General features: G+C 47.6%; 1 protein-coding gene across 3 annotated transcripts in view; it reads left to right on the top strand.

Moving 5' to 3' along the window:
• Window positions 1-21,140, top strand: part of DGKG (diacylglycerol kinase gamma) — a 158,761-nt gene that overhangs the window by 38,422 nt on the left and 99,199 nt on the right. Inside the window, exons 8-16 of one of the 3 annotated variants that reach the window (XM_047100144.1) lie at window positions 331-453; window positions 5,101-5,218; window positions 6,753-6,841; window positions 9,856-9,972; window positions 10,963-11,055; window positions 12,784-12,843; window positions 15,239-15,318; window positions 16,468-16,542; window positions 19,304-19,389. In XM_047100144.1, the coding sequence (XP_046956100.1) occupies window positions 331-453; window positions 5,101-5,218; window positions 6,753-6,841; window positions 9,856-9,972; window positions 10,963-11,055; window positions 12,784-12,843; window positions 15,239-15,318; window positions 16,468-16,542; window positions 19,304-19,389 (841 nt within the window). The remainder of the gene's footprint in view (window positions 1-330; window positions 454-5,100; window positions 5,219-6,752; window positions 6,842-9,855; window positions 9,973-10,962; window positions 11,056-12,783; window positions 12,844-15,238; window positions 15,319-16,467; window positions 16,543-19,303; window positions 19,390-21,140) is intronic. The other 2 variants (XM_047100146.1, XM_047100145.1) reach the window with 2 other exon arrangements.

Raw genomic sequence — 21,140 nt, 5'->3', positions numbered from 1 at the left:
TTCCTATGAGTCAGTTATTAGATTAGACATTTTATATTCATTTTCTCTTGCCCTCACTACAGTGCTCCAAGCATAGCAATGTTATTTTCATTTTACAGATGAGCAAAGCAGAACCCAGAGAGGAGTGGCTTGCCCAAGGCCACACAGTCAGGGCAGGGCAGGGCCAGGCACTGAACACTGGCCTCCTCACGCCTTTTTGCCCCCTCACTGCTCTGCTCACTGTGAATTAGAGGGCAAAGATAAGGCAGAGCAAAAGAGAAAGAAGGAGACAGAGGGAGGCAGGGAAGTGCAGGATGAAAGTGGACAATTGTTGCTCTCTGGGTTCTGCAGATACTGAAGGAGATGTTGCAAGGAATGGACTACGACCGGGACGGCTTTGTGTCTCTAGAGGAATGGGTCCACGGAGGGATGACCACCATCCCACTGCTGGTCCTGCTGGGCATGGATGACTCTGTAAGTCAGCAAGCCTGAGCTCAAAGAGCTCTTGCCTTTCAGAAGCATCAGGCTCCACATGGAAGTTAACATCTGTATACGGCCTTGGCTTCTGCCCCAGTCTTCCCAATGGACACACCAGATACTCTAGGCCAGCCCAAAAGTCCTCTCTTTTTACTGATTAGTGTCTGGCATATAATTCATTCATTTCACAGAGGGCATTTTCTAAATTATAACTAAGTAAAGATACTGTTCTGAGTGCTGGGAGGGGACACAGATACAGTATTCATCCACCAGAAGCTTATACCCAACCGGGAAGAGGGGGGAAAAAAATCAAGGGATAATACCATCTTTTCCACAAGTTAGGTTAAAACATGCTAAGAGAGTTGAGGAAGGAAGAAAGGGAGAAGGAAGGGAAGGAAAACTACCGATCTGTCAGAAGGTGGAGGACATTCAGTGATGGTATCTTATTCAACCACCAAATCAACCAGATAAGATAGATATTTTCCCCCAATTTATGTAGATGGAAAAGTGAGATTTGGGGCCTAAAGAGCAAAGGAGGAGGCAGAATTTATTTGCACTTGACTCCAAAGATCCCACGCTTGCTAAACCTCCCACACTTAGAAGTGAGAAAGAGGGAGAAGCCTTGGAGGTTGTTTGCCCTGGCCAGAAGTACATGTGGGATTCTGGTATCTCATCCTTGACCGTAAAGATCAGGTAGAAAGACTTTAGAGGATGTTGGATCTGGTTCTCAAGGATGGATATGATTTGGCAGATGGAAGATGATAGAAGAGAGAGTTTATGGCTGGGAGAAAAGCTTGGTCAAAGACCTAAATGACAAAGTTCAGAGTGTATTAGAGAAACCTCCCAGTTTGATCTGAGTAGGGGATACATACAGAGGCATAATGTATGCCTGCATCTGACCTAGTCTGCTTATTTTGCAAGGGAAATGCAAAAGGTAGGAAGGATACCCATACACAAGGTAGGAAGGATAAAAACCAGAAGTACACATCGTGACATTGAGCATTTACCAGGACCATCGCATCAGTTGTGGACAACACTTCTTGGAGGTTATTGAAATGTCAGAGAGAAGAATGGCCCATTCAGCTGGGTCAGCCTATAGCTGGCTGCCACTATCTATAATGTCTCCAGGTGACAGTTCTGCAATTCAGGACTGCAGTTCAGAACCTGAGCCTCTGTTCCCAACACTCAAGAACAAAGAATCCTGCAGTCATCTTGGCACGTCCAGGTCTTTCCAAGTGCTAACTAGAAATCAAGGACCCAGGAGCTACGCAACTCCCTTCTTATTCCTTAGGACCCAAAAAGTCAGAGCTGGAGAAGATCCTGGTGATCCGTGGTCTAATCCCTTCATTTTACAAACTGAGGGCCAGAGAGGTAAAGGGATTTTGCCAAGGACACACACCTAGTTAATACCAGAGGCTAACCTCCGTATTTCGGAGGAGCACACGTCATTCAGTGACTCTTTACCAAGAACATTCCATGGGCAAGAACCCACGTGAGCTAGGACATGAGGTGCTCAGATAAGGAAGACATACTTTCTGCTATCAATACTTGGATCAAAGTAGAAGTCCCGCTTGGGTGTCGTTCCAGCATACCTGGGTTTTTCTCTGAAATGTGGGAATGAAAATGAAACACTTTAATCACAAGGAAGCAATTTCTGTTCTCTATTCTGCTTTGGACTTGGTAAGTCCAAGGCACCACATGACTCTTTGCATAGAGCCGCTATCTTATGGCTGGAAGAGGGAGAGACAGACTATTTCTTCAACACTCTCCCCAGTATCTCCCCCAAATGCCAAAACAGCCATGTAGAAGACCATAATTTTCATCAATAAAGTGACAGACAAAAGCAAATGCCAATGTGGTTTTTATTGATCAAAAGTTTTATGCATTTCATTCTAAACATGCACTAAATTGTAAGTTTTTGCATCTAATACTCAGGACTCTGAAGAAAGCATCCCTCAATGTCTTAAAAATCACATTGCTCCTTTGGCTCTTTCCAAACCCATTTGTGGACACTGAAAATGTCTGAATGGCACACATGCATAGGAGAAAGAGGCTGTGTCCGGGGGAAGTTGCAGCCGCACCCTCGCCCCTGGTTCACCGCGGGGAGGTTACTCCCACAGCCTGTAGAAATGAAGAGGCCACATGATGGTGCTATAACCCAAGCAGAAATGGTTGCTTTAGCCTTCTCCTCTGCGTCCTTTCGCTTCTAACCCTGTATCTAGGAAAATAGTATCTGAGGAAAGGAAAGTCAGCTGGCTTAGTTAATGAAGGTATTTTCAGGTAAAATGACCATCATTCAGGCTACAGGAAGGCGCAGTGGGGTCTGCTGAAGAGTGCTGTAATCTCCTTTCTGTACAGGAAAGAAAACCCTGGATTGTAGAGGCAGGGGAGAGGGATTAAAGGGCTCAGGCCAGCAAGACCTCCAGTTATTAAATCAGTTGCTTGTTATTTTATGGTCTTGGATTATTTATATAACTTCTCCAAGGCCCTCTTTCTTTCTTTTCTTTCTTTTCTTTTTCTTTCTTTTCTTTCTTGTATAGGTAGAAGTCTACCTCCTGACAGGTAAACGGATACTTCACTTGTTTTGTGTTCCCTAGTGTCTAACACTGAGAGAAACTTAATAAAAGGGTTTTTAAAATTTTTTTAACGTTTATTTATTATTGAGAGACAGAGAGAGACAGAGCATGAGAATGGGAGGGGCAGAGAGAGGAGGAGACATAGAATCCGAAGCAGGCTCTGGGCTCTGAGCTGTTAGCACAGAGCCCGACACAGGGTTTGAACCCACAAACTGCGAGATCATGACCTGAGCCGAAGTCGGACACTTAACCAGCTAAGCCACCTAGGCACCCCTTAATAAAAGTTTTAATTCACACTGTGGTAAGCACTGGATTAGTAGCTTTACTTACATTATTTCATTTAATTCTTACAAAAATTCTCTGAATTAGATATTTATCAAATGAGCGGATGAATCAATCTTTTTATGAAACATTTAATCAATTAGTAAAACTGTTTACTAAAAGTGGAAATCATTAGATAAAAAGACTGTAATTCTGTAAAACTCAGATCTTGAAACAAGCAGGATTTTGAGGTGGTGAGATGAAAAATGCTTAGCCTTCCCCCAGGAGGAGACCAGCATTTGGAAAGGCAGATGGGCTTTTCTAGGGACCATAAGGAGCACAATCTGGGCACAGGAATGAATCTGGCTGCTGTGACCAGCCCAAACCAGAGGTGCCTGGAAGTAGGAACTGGGGTATGAGTCTGGCACCCTGACTGCCAGCCCTCCCCACGTTATAACAGTAGTTCTGACTGCCCTTAAGACCAGCCCAGGGGTGTTAGTCTTTTGATGGAGCCCATGAGAAAAGTTTAGGGACAGCATACATGGAGACATACTCCTGAAGCCACGGCCTCCAATGAGACTGTGCTCCTAGAGCTAGAAACTGGAAGAACTGGTGTCTCAGGGAAGGTGTGTGATTGTGTGAGGCTCGGCTTATCTAGTGGATAAGGATGGATTTGTCCGTTCAGGAGGAAGTGGTTTAACCCTCTCTATTTCTGTCTCTTTACTATTTTATCTGTGTACAGAAAGTTGAGAGAAGTATGTTGTTTTCACTAAGCTACTTTTGCCTGATTATAAAACTGGTGCATGCTCATGGTAGAAAATGTGAAAAATGCGGAAGAGAGGAGAAATTAGAGATTAAAATAAACCTGTAGTACTAACAGTGGCTAACCTCTGTTGACAGCCCAGTGACATTTCTTCTCATCAAAGATCTTGTTGTATAAAACTGAGATTATATTGTCCAATTTGCATTCTAGTTTCTTTGCATTCTAGCATTGTATCATGAGCGCATTCCCATGCCATTAGATACTCTTACTAGTATCTTTTTGATGGCTGATAAATGATATGGATGTACTACAACTAACCTCCAGATAATTTTGAGACCTTCAGGATATTTCCAATTTTTCATTAAAGATTTTTTTTAATGCTTATTTATTTATTTTGAGAGAGAGAGAGAAGGAGAGAGGGAATCCCAAGCAGGCTCCACACTGTCAGCACAGAGCCCGACATGGGGCCCAATCTCATGAACCATGAGATCACGACATGAGTTGAAATCAGGAGTTGGACGCTTAACGGACTGAGCTCCCCAGCCGCCCCCAATTTCCAATAATGCTGGATTAAACATCTGGCAGAGCACAAAAATGTTCATCTGGCTTTCAAAAATTATTTCTTTAGGATAAAACTCAAGAAGGGGAATTTTTAAGTCAAAAGTTACAAACATTTAAAGGATGATGATGGATGGATGGATGGATGGATGGATGGATGGAGAGGGAGAGATAGAAGACAGATAAAAAGTCTCTTCTGACTTACACTTCTGCCAACCATGTAGGAAAGGTCTTATTCTATCCCCCATACATACACTCCTAGTCACACATTCCTAATGTGTAATATTTGCTCATTTTAAAAACAAAGGACTTTGTTTTGATTTGTGCTTCTTTTGAAAGAGTCCCTAAAACAGTTAAACAAGTGAATAGCTTGTTTCCCATACAGGAGAAGAGTCTTAGAAAAAAGAAAAACCTACAGGAGCTGCTCCCTGGCTTCCATTCGCATGGAGCTGCCTGCTCAGCATCTCATTCCTCGTATCCCTGCAGGGCTCCAAGGGGGACGGGAGACATGCCTGGACCATGAAACACTTCAAGAAACCCACCTACTGCAACTTCTGCCACATCATGCTGATGGGCGTTCGGAAGCAAGGCCTGTGCTGTGTTTGTGAGTAAACTTCCTTCAAGCCCCTTTCCCCAGGAAGCGTCTTGAGCCATTCCAGGCAGAGTCTAGGTGCTTCTGCCTCCCGGCTTGAGGGACCACCTATATTGTCCAACAGCAGGAAATAAAGCAAGAGCTCTGTGTCCTATTTCCATCTTACCCAAGTCAAATGAACAAATAATGTCCTGTTAGTGGAGTCCTGTCATGGGCCGCTGAGCCCTAGAAAAAAATCATTAATGTTCACGCACAATTTTAAAACACCTCATAATGATTTTAATTGGGTTTTGCTAGTGAATGTTTATTTTGCTGAAGCTAGGGGGTGGTCATTAATAAACAGCATAAGACTATATTGTGTAAATGCATGGAACTTACGACTCTCCTTTGGTTTGTCTTTATAATCCATTTAGTAAAGTCAGGAGAGGAGAAAAAAAGGCGAGAAAAAAGGGGAGGGGACTGGAGAGAAGAAGTGGAGAAAGATGGAGGGGAAGGAGGGAGAAGGGGTGATGGAGGAAGGAGAGGGGAGACAGGGAGTAGGGGAGCAGAGGGAGAGGGGAAGAGGCTACAGTACAAAGGCTTTTTGGGGCCAGGGCCTGTAGGCGCAGCCACCTTACCATACAGGTAGCGAACACTCCTCCTGGACCCACAAGAGCCTGGTGAGCTGCCGCTTGGGTGCTGTTCGGGCCACCAAACTGTTTCATCTAAACATGCACACATGAGCTAGGCAGCAAATGACCCAGCCACAAAAGTCACCTTAGCAAAGCAGGGCCCTGTGCCAACTGAGAGCCAGCATCAGTGGGCTAGTGGAGGGGCCCCCAGGCCTTCCAGCTCTGACACTCTTCTTACAGAAGAACCCCATCTTATTCCTGGTGGGTTCGAGGCCTCTGGGCCTCTACGGTTTGCATAGTAGTAAAGAGTAGTAACAACCACAATAATAATGTGCGGAATAGCTATTCTGACCAAGACACATAGTGCTTTACACACCTTATCTCAGTTAATGCTGTAAAAGCCTTGCAAAGAGAAAGGCAGTTTTGTCCCCCAAACCCTGAATTTCAGACACGTGTTGAAAGTTACCCAAGATTATGTGTGTGGTTATCAATGGCAGAGCCAGAGTTCAGGCCCAGGCCTGCCTAACTCCAAATCTCCAAAATTAGAACACCCCAGCCTTTCTCTTTCCTCTCTAGCACCCCCAACATACATGGCATTGGCATACTGAGAAGGTGGACTCCTCATGTTCTCCTTAGCGGAAAATGCCTTTCTGAGAATGTTTTCTTGCTGCGTTCATTCTCTGCAGTGGAAAGCAGTGTGTTGGAATAGAGGGTATAGAAACACGTCTGGGAGAGAAATGTGGACTCTCTTCTCAATAAGCAACTGGAGACTATTCCAGATTTCCATGAGGAAGGCCAACTCCATATGTCCCCTGCCTCTGACTGGCCACTCAGAGGGAGGCATGGGCCTGGGCTGGAGTGGAGGTGGGCAGACGGCTAGACCTCCCTAAAGTGGACACTCACAAGCACTTTCCTTTTTGTTTTTTTGTTTTCAGATTGTAAATACACTGTCCACGAACGCTGTGTATCCAAAAACATTCCTGGATGTGTCAAAACATACTCAAAAACCAAAAAGGGCGGTGAGGTTAGTGATACCCGTTGTTCTACTGCATGCTGCATCCTGGCCAACACGTCCATCACCACAGATTCCTGAGCAGGAAGCTTTATCAAGTCCCTTCTCTGACTCAAGGACCACCCTTACATCATCCCATTCATCCATCAATCCATCAGCATCTCTGCAGTGCCCACCATGTTCCAAGCACTGTGCTAGGGGGTTCACAGGTTACAAGATGGTCCCCAGCCTGTTCCAGAACTGTGGAGGCTAGTGGGAGAGAGACAGACATGTAAGCAAAGTACAAAGAAGTAAGCTATATGATAACGGTAGGTCCATATGGGACATACAGTGGAGGCACCAAGGAGGAGGCCAGGGGAGTTTCCACAAAGGAAGTGGCATTTGAGTTGTGTCTTGAGCCCACATCAGGAGGACTTCACAAGGCATCAAGGAGTTCAAGGCACCCTAGGCAGAAGAAGCCTTGAGTGCAAGGCATGGAGACATGGCATATTCCAGACCCTGTAGTCAGTTTGGTGGGACTGGGACAGAGGATGCTTGTGGGGACATGGTAGGAGATGGGCTCTGAAAGTGGTAGGTCCAGCCTGGGCAAGTTCTTATGAGGCCAACCGAGGAGTTGGAAAGGGGTCTCTTACACAATGAAGGGGCCACTGAAGAGCTTTAAGCACATGAAGAAATGATTGGGTTTGCGAATTAGGTTAACTGCTCTGACCATGGTGCAAGAGAGACATCAGAGGAGGGAAAAGAGCTCCTCCAACAGTTCAGGCAAGAGGCAGTGCCTCACTGAGGGCCTGACAGGGTGTGGGGGGCACTCCGCACTCACTACACTCAGTACATTCGCAGTCGCACCGTGGTGGCTGTCTCTACTGAGTATCCCCTGGTTATGCCGATTATTGGATATTTTGACTGTCTCCCTGGCTAAGGTAGAGGAGATGAAGGGAGAGTTTGAGACATAATTTTGGGGTACCACCACCAGGACTTGGTGATGGGGATGTAGGGGATGAGAGGGAGAGAAGAAGAGGTCAGAAGTGGCTTCCCAGTTTTGAGCTTGGCCATTGGGTGATGCCATTCACAGAGTGTAGAAATACACTCCCCTTAGTATTAGCAGGGGAAGGGCACTCTAAGTTCCTGTAGAGGGAAGAGACCATTGAACCTGAGTCAGGAGATGATTAGCAGCAGGGAGTGGCATCCAGCCCTCCACAAAAGGACTCGGGAGAGAGAAGGGCACCTCCAGGATACACATGCATGCCCCACGAGACACCGCATGGTCTCTTGTCTACTCCATACACCACTCCCTTTTCATGTTCATACCTTTCACCAGGATGCACTGTGTACCTCCTGGGCTCATGCCCTACGCCTACACTCTGGCCACTTGCCACATACGAAACAGAGGGAGGCCCCTGACGGGCCAGTAGGGCATAGTCACAAACTCCTGAGTCTCCAGGGCAACCCAGATTGCCAACTCTTCTGATCCCAGCAGAGGATGGAGAAGGCAGCGTAGTGATGGGACACAGCCGTGGGCTTGGAGTCAGAAGACCTGGCTGTGAGTCCCTACTTGGCCACTTACCAGCCTTGGAACCTAAGGCCGGTCCCTTAACCTCTCTGAAGCCTCATATGTTTCTCTCCAAAATGGAGATCATAGGACTCTTAGAGCAAATTCAGTGTGACCAGATAGATGACAAATTGATTAGCAAACTGGGTTCTTTATACCTTCAGGGGTACACAGTGGCAGGTGAGAGGCTATAGAATAAACATGACATAGCTTCTAGAGCAACAATTTTACCAAAAACCTTTTTTGGGGGGGAGGATGTAGTAACTTAATTGATAAGGAATTTCAAACTTTTATTTAGTGCAGATATGGATGGTATCATGCAGATACGCCATGTGTTTTTAATATTGTTTGTAGTTGGCACTTCAGGCTATGCCCTCACATTCCTCCAGAGGCCACATCTGCTGTTTGGACTGCCCTCGAGGACAATTTTGAGAAGCTCTGTAGAAATGCTGGACAGAGATAACTGAGGGCTTAGGCTCCCAGAACCTGGTGTCATAGGCCACTGTGGCTCCACTTACATCCATACACAAACACGTATTTTCCCCGCCTGCTTCCCACGTTCCTGGGTTGCCCTAGTGGCATTTCCTGGTCAGTGTGCAGGTACAGCCAGCTGTCCAGGAAACAGATGTGCAGGCCGCTGGCTGCTGAACCACACTAATTTCTTTGGACTTTTCTCTAACTTCCTTCTAGAATGCTTCTCAACCTTAGCTGCACATTATTCATAATCATTCAGGGTGCTTTAAAATAAACTGATGAATCTGGTCTTCAGAGACTCTGATCGATTTGGTCTGGAGTGAGGGCGGGTAAGTAGGACTTCTAGAAGCTCCCAGGTGGTTCTAATGAGCTGAGAGCCACTGGCTTATAGAAGACTGGAGGGGGGAGGGAGTCTTACCCTTCACTGAACACCTCCAAAGGGCCAGAATTGTGCCAGAGAGGCTCTTCCAAGTGTGCTATCTTTTAAAATGCTCCCAGCAAACCCAGAGGTGGGCTTATCATGCCAAATTCTACAGATGAGGTGCAGGAACTGGCCCAAGGTCACCTGGCTGCAGAGTGGAAGATCGGTGACTCCAACCAGTTCTGTCTGCAGCCCAAGCCCTTTCACGCGTCCCTGCATCACACTGCCTTCCAGAAGAGGGCGCGCACAAGCACATCACACTTGCAGACCATTCTGCAAGACAGACAGATGGACTGCCAGACAGGATGCTGCTCAGAGGCTAGCCTACCAGGGTGAATGAGCTATTCAAAGTGCAGGCCAGGTGCTTTTTGTCTACTTTGATTAGGATGATGGTGGTTAGGCAGGGAGGGACCGCGTCAGTGCACTTCAGCAGAGCAGCCCCATATCCACTAAGTGCATCCACTGAAGGGAAAGCAACCCCTCCGCCCTGTCCCCACTCCTCCCAGACCCTTCTCCTCAGGCTCAGGGCCCAGGGATGTGGCTCTGCAGCCTTCCCTGGTATCCTTCCCTTCCCTCCTGCAGGTGATGCAGCACGCGTGGGTGGAAGGGAACTCTTCTGTCAAGTGTGACCGGTGCCACAAAAGTATCAAGTGCTACCAGAGCGTCACCGCGCGGCACTGCGTGTGGTGCCGGATGACGGTGGGTTGGTGAGCAGGGTGGCCCTGTTTCTTTCCAGTGTGTTTTTGCTCAAGCCGCGGCCAGGGAGCAGTGGACATCCCGCCAGAGGGCATGAGCAGAGCTAGGGGAGCAAGACTGGGGGGCCCAGAGCCCCCGTTCAATGCTCTAACAGTGCCTCCAGTGAATCACCAAGCTTCCCAGAGAGAGGCCAACCCCAGAACCAGGGAAGCGAAAGCTGCTTAGGAAGAAGCAGGCAGCTGTGAGCAGCAAGCCAGACCATTAACATTTTCCTCTGGGTGTCATCTGGGGCTGGGAGCACAGAGTAGGGGTGGAATGAGACAGCAGAGCCCCTGCTCCTCAAGACATCAGAGAATGGCACACTCCTTACAGCAGCCCCACTGCTGGGGCCACGGTCCTGCACCTGCTTCTGCCGGTCACAATTGTCCGCAAACTTCTGGACACCTGGAGCTGCCCAAGCTGCCCGACCTGCCCGCCAAAGCAAACTCTGTGCCGTGTCTTGTCCCCTTGACCAGGTATCAGCCTCAAAAAGGATGTGCCTCCAAACCAGACTGCAGATCTCTTAAAATACACAGGTTGAATCTTGGGTTTTACTTCCAGGCTCCTGGGAGTTTGTTCAGTAAGATCTCCTTCCTTACAGAGTCTCAGAGCCTGGGGAGCAAATGTCCAAGGGGGGTTCTGAAATCCACACAGTGGTGCCCTGCTGAAGGGTCACAGGCCTGCCCATGACCATTTCACTCCAGCAGTCGTGGATAACACTTGGTCTTCTTTCTCTGCCTGTAGCCAGCTTGGCACCCCTGGCCACACCACACACACACACACACACACACACACACACACACACACACACACACACCTATACTGCCAAAGCCAGCAGTGCATAAGGATTTGGGGGAGTGTTGCATAACTGCCTCCCCAGCAAACCTCTGAACCCTCACCCTTGACATTTCCTTGATCACTTTCATTCACTCTCATCTTCATTGTCCCCTCTAGTTTCACCGCAAATGTGAATTATCAACGTTGTGTGATGGTGGGGAACTGAGAGACCATATTTTGCTGCCCACTTCAATATGCCCTGTCACCCGGGTAAGTGTTGCTGCCCCAGCAGGTTTCTCTGGGTTCACATTTCAGATGTAGGTGGCATTCAGGCGGGTCGCATCCCTCCGAGGGCTTCCTCGCAACTCCTAGGGTTTGTGTTTTCACTACAAGTTTGAAAGGTCATTGCCACGCTCATCAGATTGTGAGAGAAAACTCCTCTGACTGGTTCCAAGCAACTTGGCCACCTAGAATGCTCTGAAATGGCCCATCAAGGGAAGCACATGCATTCTAAGCACCTTTCCAGCAGAGCACAGTTACAGGACTTTCTGCCACCACCTGCACATGGCGAGGCCTCCTGGGTCCCCCTGTCAGCCTGTCTCTTATGTCTAAACATGGAAATTCCTCTGCCTTGAGGATTCCTACTTGGGGGGCCCAACCCTGTTTGGAGATGAAAGCAGGAAAATTCAAGTCCATTTATCTCCATCTGAAACTTTGTCTCTTATGTTGAAGACTCCTCTTTCCAAACCAAATCCCAAAAACCGTAACTGTCCCCTTCTGTCTTGAAGATGTTGCCGAGGCTCACCGATCCCTCATATTTCATCCTTGACTTGACTTGCTACTCCTTTTTCATTAAAAGGCTGAAGGAAAAACACCACTTTGGAAAACCAGTTGGCAGTATCTTGTAGGTTGGAAATACACAAACTCTGTGACCCAACACGTCCTCCTGTGTATCTGCCTGAGAAATGTGCGCATTTAGGGGCACCTAGGTGGCTCGGTCGGTTAAGCGTCCAACTCTTGATTTTGGCTCAGGTCATGATCTCATGGTCATGAGATCAAGCCCCTGGTCAGGCTCGGTGCTGGTTGTGGAGCCTGCCCGGGATTCTCTCTCCCTCTTCTGCCCTTCCTCCACCCATTTGCACCACTTGCTCAAAGAAAGGGAGGGAGGAAGAATGGAAGATGAGCATTTATTCCACCAAAAGACCTGCACAAGAATGTTCATATTGGTTTTGTTCATAACAGTCAAAAACTAGAAACCATCTAAATGACTGCTGACAGAGGGGTTTGAGGCATATCGGTGTAATGGAATACTGCATTGCAGTGGGGAAGAGCTCTGCTGAGGTGCAAAAACATGGATAATCTCAAAGATACAATGCTGAACAAAAGAGGCTAGACTCAAAAAAAGACACTCCCTAGGATTTCATTTATGAAATTTAAAAGGCAGGAGTGATGCCTGAAGAGGCAGTAGTTACCAAGGCATGTATGGATGCAGAAATTCATCAAGCCGGAGATTTAGATTGGAATATTTTACTATATCATACGAAATAAACCTCCATAAAATAAATAATAAACACTGAAGAAAACAAAAAAAACAGGATATACAAAACTAAGCAAAACAACTTACTTCAGTATCACATCAGTTAGATAGTGCTGAGCAGAGAAGCCAGATCTAAGACCTTGCTTCCCAGAGCTCAAGCGTCTAAATCAACAAAGTAGATTTCTGCCAATTTCAGCGTTTCTTCTCCCTAGGTCTGTTCCAGTGTTTTGAAGTTAAAGTCAGAACAAACGATGATAGAGGCCTGGGGAGTCTTAGAGAATCCCGTAGGGAAGCATTTCTTTTTTTTCGATCCAAAGCCCTGTTTTGAAAAACTCCTCCCTACTCTATACTGGTTTTGTATTCTCTCTTTATATTAACTATTTGTTTTTCTTCTGATCACTTTTTTTTTTTATATTTGACTTTTTTTTTTCAAAATGTGTTTGTCTTTCCTCTCATCACAGGACAGGCAAGGTGGGAAGTCTGATGGCAGCGTGTCAGCCAAGGGTGAACTTGTGATGCAGGTACCTCCACAAGCCTCAAGTCCCATCTCTCATTCTGAGTGGGTTCAAGGCTGTTGGGGAGATGGGGGAGGACAGGGTTTGCATTCTAGAGAAATATATCTCAACATTTGCTTTCTCATCTGATCTATTACATCACACAGGAGGACACTTTATTTCCAGCTTCTGTAAATATCTTTGAGTACCATACTGTTGGCAAGTGGTGAAAAGGGGAGGTTGGTTGATCCTACTGCTGGTCAAATAAATTTTGTCACCCTTTTAGGAAAAAGTTACATAAAACTTCAATATGCACACCTCAATACTAACAGCAGTGTGGACCAAGAAATATACAGTGGGTTTTCCAAGACTTTCAAGCTGTGTCTAGAATGTGATCTGCCAAGACAAAGTTAACCAGATTCAGAAGATCTTCTTTATCCTTGAAAAGGGAGGGGCGTAGCAATCCCTGCACTGCCCACCTCCTAGAGATGCTCTAAGATTAAATGAGAACATGCAGATTCATGTGTCTTGAAAATTAAAAGATAAACAATGATGATGGAGAAACTAATAAATGGGAGAGCTGTAGATGCCTAGAAAGGCAGCTGGAGTGCACGCACATGTGCGCGCGCACACACACACACACACACACACAATGCAGGTGAGCCAGTTGTTTACAGCTGGCGTCCATCTCGTTACCCTGCATCTGCTTTGATTGGGAATGTCCATGCTGTACAAGTTGTTAAGTATTTTGAATATCATCCCCGGAGGTAAAGAATTACTCCTCAGGCTCCAAGATGCTTCTGGGTATCACACAGTCACCTGGGCAGATGATAAGATTCTTAAAAATCCTAAGAATGCTACTGTCCATCTGAAACAACATGGTGCTGTGTTTGCTGAAATTTTAGCCTGAGATCTGGAAAAGTAGACATCACACATTGAATATGGAATATGGCTATATCTCCATATCAGTCTGTCCTTCAGCTGAATCCACAAACATTTATTAAGTACCCATTCCCATATCTGGTGTCATGGGGACCTTGGTGGGAGGGTTATACACACACACACCCTGCTCCTGAGACATTTCAAATCCAGTTGATATTTTGAGACATTTACCTAAGAAAACATGAAACAAAACCCATGTGAATGGGCAACAAGAGAAGCCCAGATGATACTACATACTTCAAGTGCAATGGTTTCAGTTGCAATGATCGAGGAAAGCTTCATAGAGGAAGTAGCTCTTGAATTGGGCCCCGAGAATGAAAAGTTCTTTTTAAGAAGGAAGTGGGCTCTTCGGGACACCAAGGAGGAGGAGAAACCAGAGTGAGCAGCCCCACAGAGTGGGAAGTCAGGAGATATACTCACTCGAGGATAAAAGCCAGGCTTGGCTGGGGCACAGCTAAGGGTTATAGGGGGCAACAGTAGATTGGGGCTATGGAAATGTCTTGGATGCCGGGTTGGGAAATTTGGATTATATCCTCCGGGAAACAAGGTGTCATTAAAGGTTTCCGAGCAGGAGTGGCATGACTGATGCCCCAGGAAGGAAACCACGTATGGGACTTACCTGAGATGGGAAAGGTCTGGGCTGGGTGGGTACCATGGCAGCTGCCAGAGATAAAAGGACAGCCAGGGAAATAATTGGCAGGGCAGGGTCTTCCCTAGATGACTAGATTAATGATAATAGTATGTTTAAGAGAAACAGTGAGCCAGGAGAGAGGACTAGTTCTGTGGGGAAAGAAGATAGGTCAGGTTCCGGCATGTGAGTTTGCAGTGATGGTGAGACATTTGGTTGAAGGTACCCATTGGACAGTAGGAAATGTAGAACTAGAGCTCAAGAGGAAAACTGGGGCTGGAAATGTGGATTTGGAAGGTGCTGGTGGAAATGATGGTTAACTTCATGAGTGTTATTTGATTGATGTATAGGACCAGAGGACCACAACTTCTAAAATTATATTGAGTTGTATCCATCACAAAATATAATCTTGTGCTTGTAGGGCGCCTGGCTGGCTCAGTCAGTGAAGTGTGAGACTCTTGATCTCAGGGTTGTGATTTCAAGCCCCACATTAGGCATAGAGCCTACTTAAAAAATAAATTAAAAAATATATATCATCTTGTGTTTATAGCCACAATACCATATCATCGTTCAATGATCTGAAGTTACAGTGCCATTGCCACATCTCTGATCCCAGCCTCAAACTCTTGTCGCCATTAACACTACTCAAGGCTACTCGAGTCAAAGACACTTAACTGCTTCACCCCTCAGAAAACTCAGCCAGTGGACAAAGACCTACCTCCCAACTACCTCTCCTCCATGCTGGAAGTGCTTCCCATCCACCTTTCCTGGAAGCCATCTTAGCGTCAACTCTCCTCTCATTCATCCTGCTGGCTGAAAAAGAGCTAATTTCTTTTTCTTTTACCTTTTAAGTATAAGATCATCCCCACCCCGGGTACCCACCCCCTGCTGGTCTTGGTGAACCCCAAGAGTGGAGGGAGACAAGGAGAAAGGTATGTTCTCTTCTTTTTCAAAATGGAGAGGCTGAGACCACCTCACTCAGGGTTTTTCTTCCCTTCAACAGGGTGGACTGCAGAGACCACCAGATCTGGGTTTCAGTCCCAGCCCTACCACTTACCACTTTATGACCTGGTTCAACTGACTGCTTAACATCCCTGTGCCTTGGTTCCCTCCTCTGTAACTGGAGATAATAATTTCTCCTGTCATAGCTGCATTGTGAGGATTAAAGTAGACATATGCTTGGCCGAGGGCCCATCACAGCCATTACCATGGCTCCCAGGGTCGGACCAAGTTCTGAGACGCCTGTTTCCTTCTCAGCCTCCCAGGTCCTTTCTTGATTTAAGAGGTGTGGCGGGACTCCCTTGACTGGGACCTCCTGGCCTGTCCATCTCCTGAGAAAACAGGGCACCACCTCATCAGCGAAGAAAATGCCCAGTCTCCCGGAAGCACTAAGGGAGTGAGAGGAGAGAGGGAAAAGGGGCAAGGCAGCTCTGCCGCCCTGTCCTGTTCAGCTCAAGATGATGGACAGACAATGCAGTGATCTGGAATCCAGGTTTACAAAAACAATAAGTAGGGTTGAAGCAAGAACTGCGAGAACCTCTACCTAGTCCAAGGAGCAAGGCACCTGCTGAGCTGACCTGATTCGCTGCAGCCTGGACACCCAGCCCAGAGGTGGTCACTGCCCCTGCCCCCAGCCTTTCCCTGCCCAGCCCCACCTCCTGCATGTCCTCCTGATCCGAAGATTTGGGGGAGCTTTCCATAGAGAGCTCCTTGATACCCCTGTGTAGTCCACAAAGAGCAGAATCACACTACCTAGAACATCCAGAATGTTTGGGAGAAGGATAAAGCTTTAAGAAGAATAGAGGTTTTATTCTCGGCAAGAGGTCCGGGGTTGAATGCTACAATCTTGCGTGGCGGAGAGGCCTTGAGCCAAGGCGTGAGAATGTGGATGATGCTGGCTAGACCTGGGACTTCAGGGTCTGCAGGGCCTGTATGCAGTCTTCTCCCCTCTTGGGTTTAAGTGGACCCAGATTCCCACCACGGGTGGGCTCCAGAGGTGTTTGCCCTACTGTGACTTCTCACAATGACATTCTTCTTCTCTGTTTCTCTTTCTCTCCCTCTTTCTTTTTTTTTTCCCATAGAATCCTTCGGAAATTCCACTATCTGCTCAACCCCAAACAAGTTTTCAACCTGGACAATGGGGGGCCCACTCCAGGGTATGGAGAAGCAATCTTCTTATCTCTCCTCCTCCACCCTTCATTCTGAAGAAGATACCTATCTTTGGTCACCCTTCATGTCTCTTTCATCTGTGGACTTATCCTTCCTGCCATTTTACCCTTTTCATCTTCTTTTCCTCCCATCTACTCTTACTTGGTCCTGGAGATACTCAGGAACACCCCTTATGGCTAAGTCTGGGAAGTCGCCTCCTTTTACTCCACCCCGGGAAAAGTTGTTGTTTCTGTAAACGAGAAAAAAGCACATATGCAATTCATTTGATTGACAGAAAGAGCGGGCTGGTGAATTATGTTAACTTATCTGCAAGGCTGTGTTAGCCTGGTGTCTTCATACTGAGTCATCAGGGAGGGGGAAAGAGTTTTCCTGTCACTGTCAGCAGCTCAGAAATCCATACTGCTGACTCAGAGTTCTGCTGCAAGTTCTGTTGGGGGAGCATTTTAGGATCAGGGCAATTAGTTATTCAGTGAAATCACTTTTTTCCAGGATTATCCAGTTTAGAGGTTGTTAAGCTGCCCCTGGCCCTTCTCCCGCAATGTGTCTCTTGGCTGTTTCACTGCCCAGCAGAGCGGGAGAGTGATAAGAGGAGGCAGGCAGCCTGAGTGCAGCTCTGGTGGGAGGAGCTGGGCCTAGTGTCAGCACGGATGTGATGGCTGCGGTCCCTGTAATCAGAGGCCCCTCCGGCCTGGGGCTGGAAGGTACCCAGACAGGGCTTCTTCCCAGACAGAGCTGGTGCGCTAGAGACATCTGCTGGCCAGCCCGCGCCTGTCTCCATGCCAGGTGCTCAGATCTGTACAGGCCGGGCTGGGCTTCCCAGAAGACAGCTGCTTTGCCCAGCCTCCTAACCTGCGTTTCCACTCACAGTTCGGCAAGACCCTCAGTGGGTGGGGGCGGGGAGGGACTATAAAAAGGGACTGTGTCCCTGTCTTCAGTTGTTTGCCACAAAGCTGTTATTTATATGGCTGTGATGGGGCAATACCCAGTTAAAAGAGGGAAAGTAACATGAATGCGAGTGCAGCACATCAGCCATGACTTACCTGCAAAACTAATTGCAAAACAGGGCCCACCTATGCTGCCCTGGGTGCCATCATAGTCACTGCGATTGCAGTTACTGACCTGTGACTGAAGGGCAGCCTGCAAGTACCTTTACCAGCCCCCTCTCTTTTAGGGCATTGTGATGCTTGAATGCAGTACTCTAGCTTCACCCCATCCACCCTAAATTGCTTTTGCCCCTCATGACAAACCTGGTGGCTACTTCCAGGGCTGCTGTGCCCTGAGTGTCTTTGCTGGGTCAGTCTGTCACCAGGCAGGCTGTTTAACTGCAAGGAGCCTCTGTCCAGAATTCGCTTCCTAAAGGAGAGCAGAGTTCTGCAAGGGATGGGGAGGGGAGGAAATGTTGATTCGCCCACAGACGCATCAGTGACTCAGAAAGCCAGGGGTCTTTTCAGGCCGCCAGGTCGGGCAAAAGGGGAACCTCTGGGCTTCAGTTCCCTAGTCCCACCCCAGTGTGTTCACAGGTGACACTTGTTCTAAAGCAAAGGTTTTGTGCCTTTTTGTGCCAGAAACCCATCTGGCAGTTTGATGAAGCCAATGGACCTCTTCTCCGAATACTTGTTAGGGTATAAAATGAAATGTAGAGGATTGCCGGGGACACTAATGCTACTGAAAAGACAGTCATCAAAATTATTAAAAACACGAGTATGTGACATGGGAACATATGTGATTTACTAACACATTTTTGGCAAGATCCAGAGACCGGTCTAATAACTATTATTAATTAAAAGCAGAGATGAGCATAAGTGATAGTAGGGGGCAGCTGCCACAACTGTGATAAAACATTAAAATACCTGTGGTTTTGACTTTCTAACAAAGTCGCAGGTAGTGTTAATACCTCTGTGATTTGTTGCCCACTTTCATAATTGAAGGAGAGGCTAAATCTCAGGGCTTAGGAAAGGTAAGAGTGTAACATTTTCTCCTCCATGTGCGTGGCACTCTGGTTTCTATCTACAGACCTCTTAGAGGTGTCTGGGCCCCAGGTAAAGAGCCCTGCTCTAGGGGCGCCCGGGTGGCTCAGTCGGTTAAGCGTCCAACTTTGGCTCAGGTCATGGTCTCATGGTTTGTGAGTGCAAGCCCCATATCGGGCTCTGCTGACAGCACAGGGCCCTCTTTGGATCCTCTGGTTCCTTCTCTCTCTGCCCCTCCCTTGCACTTTCCCTCTCTCTCAAAAATAAACTAACATTAAAAAAATAGAGCCTTACTCTAAAAGGTGAAGGCCTCGGAGGGATGGTGCTCACTCCCCTTGGGTCTGGGCCCTCAGGACAGTGGGCTGAATATGCACTAGTTCAGGGCACCTGAATTAGAGGACAGTTTGTGAGGACAGAACAGGCAGGAAAGCCAGAGAGGAGTCCAGACGTTGCGGGTCGGTTGTATTGGTGCCCAAATAAGCAAACTATGGCTGCCTCTGCACAAATAGTAAAGAATTTCTAGAAAACCAATTTGTTTGTGTTGAATGTTGAGTCACATTCTCCTTATACAAGGACGGCTCCCCAGGATTCTTCTCTATACTCTAGTGGTACTGCTTCCCTTGTTAAGTTCTGGTTTTAGAATGCTAAGTGACCCTTTCAACCCCAAAAGGAATCAGGGCCGTAACATACTCCCAGGGAACAGGGGAGACCCTGACTCAAGCAGTGTCAAATGTCCACCACAACCTAGTAAATAAGACTGCTTTGGCCTTTTACTTCCCAGGTTGAACTTTTTCCGTGATACTCCAGACTTCCGTGTTTTAGCCTGCGGAGGAGATGGGACAGTTGGCTGGATTCTGGATTGCATTGGTAAGAAGGGGCTGGGAGGGGCTTTAGAGTTTATTTATTGTAGGCATGTTTAAAGTCAGAGGAAGGTAATACACAGGAAAGAGAAATGGAGCCATGTCTGGTTCATCCTTTTTTCCACTCTTGGGCCATTGCTTGACTACAGTGCTTGACCACTGTATCTACCTTGGGTGAAAAAAAGAAATGGAAGAACAAGTACAGATTAACTGTTTAGTTTCAGGTCTTGCCTCATAAACATGGCTGGGGTTTGGACGGTGGTAGGACAGGCCAAATTGGGGAGCTGGTAGGGGGAGAGGGAGGGCAGGACTAGGTCTCCAAGCAGACCCGGGTTAGTGGATAAAGGCCAGAGAATTAAGCCTAGGTGCATAGCCTGGCCAAATCACCTTGAGCTGAGCACGTGCAGCCTGAGTCCAGAAAGCATGTCTAGAAAGTGCAGATCAGTACAAGCAAAGAAAGGTCATACTGGGCTGTGTCCAATATGCTTAGATTAGAAGGGCAGTGGGGAGGGCCCAGGCTGGGAATCAGGAGGCCTGGGTTTCAGTCCAGCTCTGCCTGGATCTGTGGGTCCGTGGACATCTCATCCTCTGCAGATGATGGGGGCTAACTCTGGAATTGTCTGTCACTCCTTCCACAAATACTGCCTATGCACCTCCATGTACCATGCTCTGTCCAGGCCCTGGAGATGCAACAGTGAACAAACAGATGAAAATCCCACCCTTGCAGAGCTTCCTTTCTAGACGGAGGAGACAGGCAATAAACAAACAAACAAACAAAAACCAAAACACAAGAGAAACATACAGCATGCGGAAGGTGATAAAAACACAGCAGGGATGGGGCAAGGAGCCCAGCGGGGGTAAGGTTGGGGGTGGTCTACGATCTAAGACTGAGTGTTTGGGAAAGACATCACATAGCAGATGATGTTTGCATGGAAACCTGGAGGAGAGGTGAGCCATGCGGATACTTGAGGAAATAGCAGTCTGTGCAGGAGGAAAAGCAAATACAAAGGCCCTGAGGTAGGAGCAAAGCCAGGCTGCTGAAGGCAGCAGGACTGCAGAGCGTGCTTGGAACGGAGCGTGTGAGGGAAGAATGGCAGAGGATGAAGCTGGGATAGCACAGGGCCAGGTCACTAGGACGTGTAGGGCAGTAAACAGAATATGGCTTTCATACCAGAAATGTCCCAAGATGCTGGACGGTTTCGAGCAAAAGTACACAGCGGGTCGTGAGAAAAGGGCAGAAGCAGGGAGACCTGCAGGAGGCACCTGCAGCAACCCAAGTGAGAAGTGACCAAGGCTTGGACAACAGGAGACACAGAGGAAGTGATGAGGAGTGGTCGGCGGGCTTCTGGATAGCATTGGAAGATGGAGCCATCCGGATGAGAGGAAGAGAGGAGTCAGGGATGGGCATGGGTAGACCCTGACTGGGGCAGGGAAGGCTGTGCCTCTGGGGGTCGTAAGCAGACCACCAGGAAGGGTGGGACCACACCCGGCTCCCCACAGGCGCTTCAGTTTCCATGGACACAACCCTGCCAAACAGGCACCCACGCTCTCCTGTCACCTCCGGCTCTGGAGTTGTTTGTGGGAGTGGGGAGGCATCCTCCCTTCCTCTGGGAGCCGAGGAAGGAAAAGCTGATCAGCAAAGGGTGGATGGCCACAGTCCTGGGAGCTGCTCACACGGTTCTCTCTCCATCACGAAGGAGAATGTAGGCTTTGGTGACTTTATAAAATTCATCTCACTTCACCGTCTCTTCACCATCT

The sequence above is a fragment of the Lynx rufus genome, unplaced genomic scaffold (genome assembly GCF_022079265.1).
Source record: "Lynx rufus isolate CCGP_SWC_20201006 ecotype Redwood Valley unplaced genomic scaffold, mLynRuf1.p SCAF_5, whole genome shotgun sequence".
Classification (NCBI taxonomy): Eukaryota; Metazoa; Chordata; class Mammalia; order Carnivora; family Felidae; genus Lynx; species Lynx rufus.
This window is presented reverse-complemented; position numbering and strand designations above follow the sequence as displayed.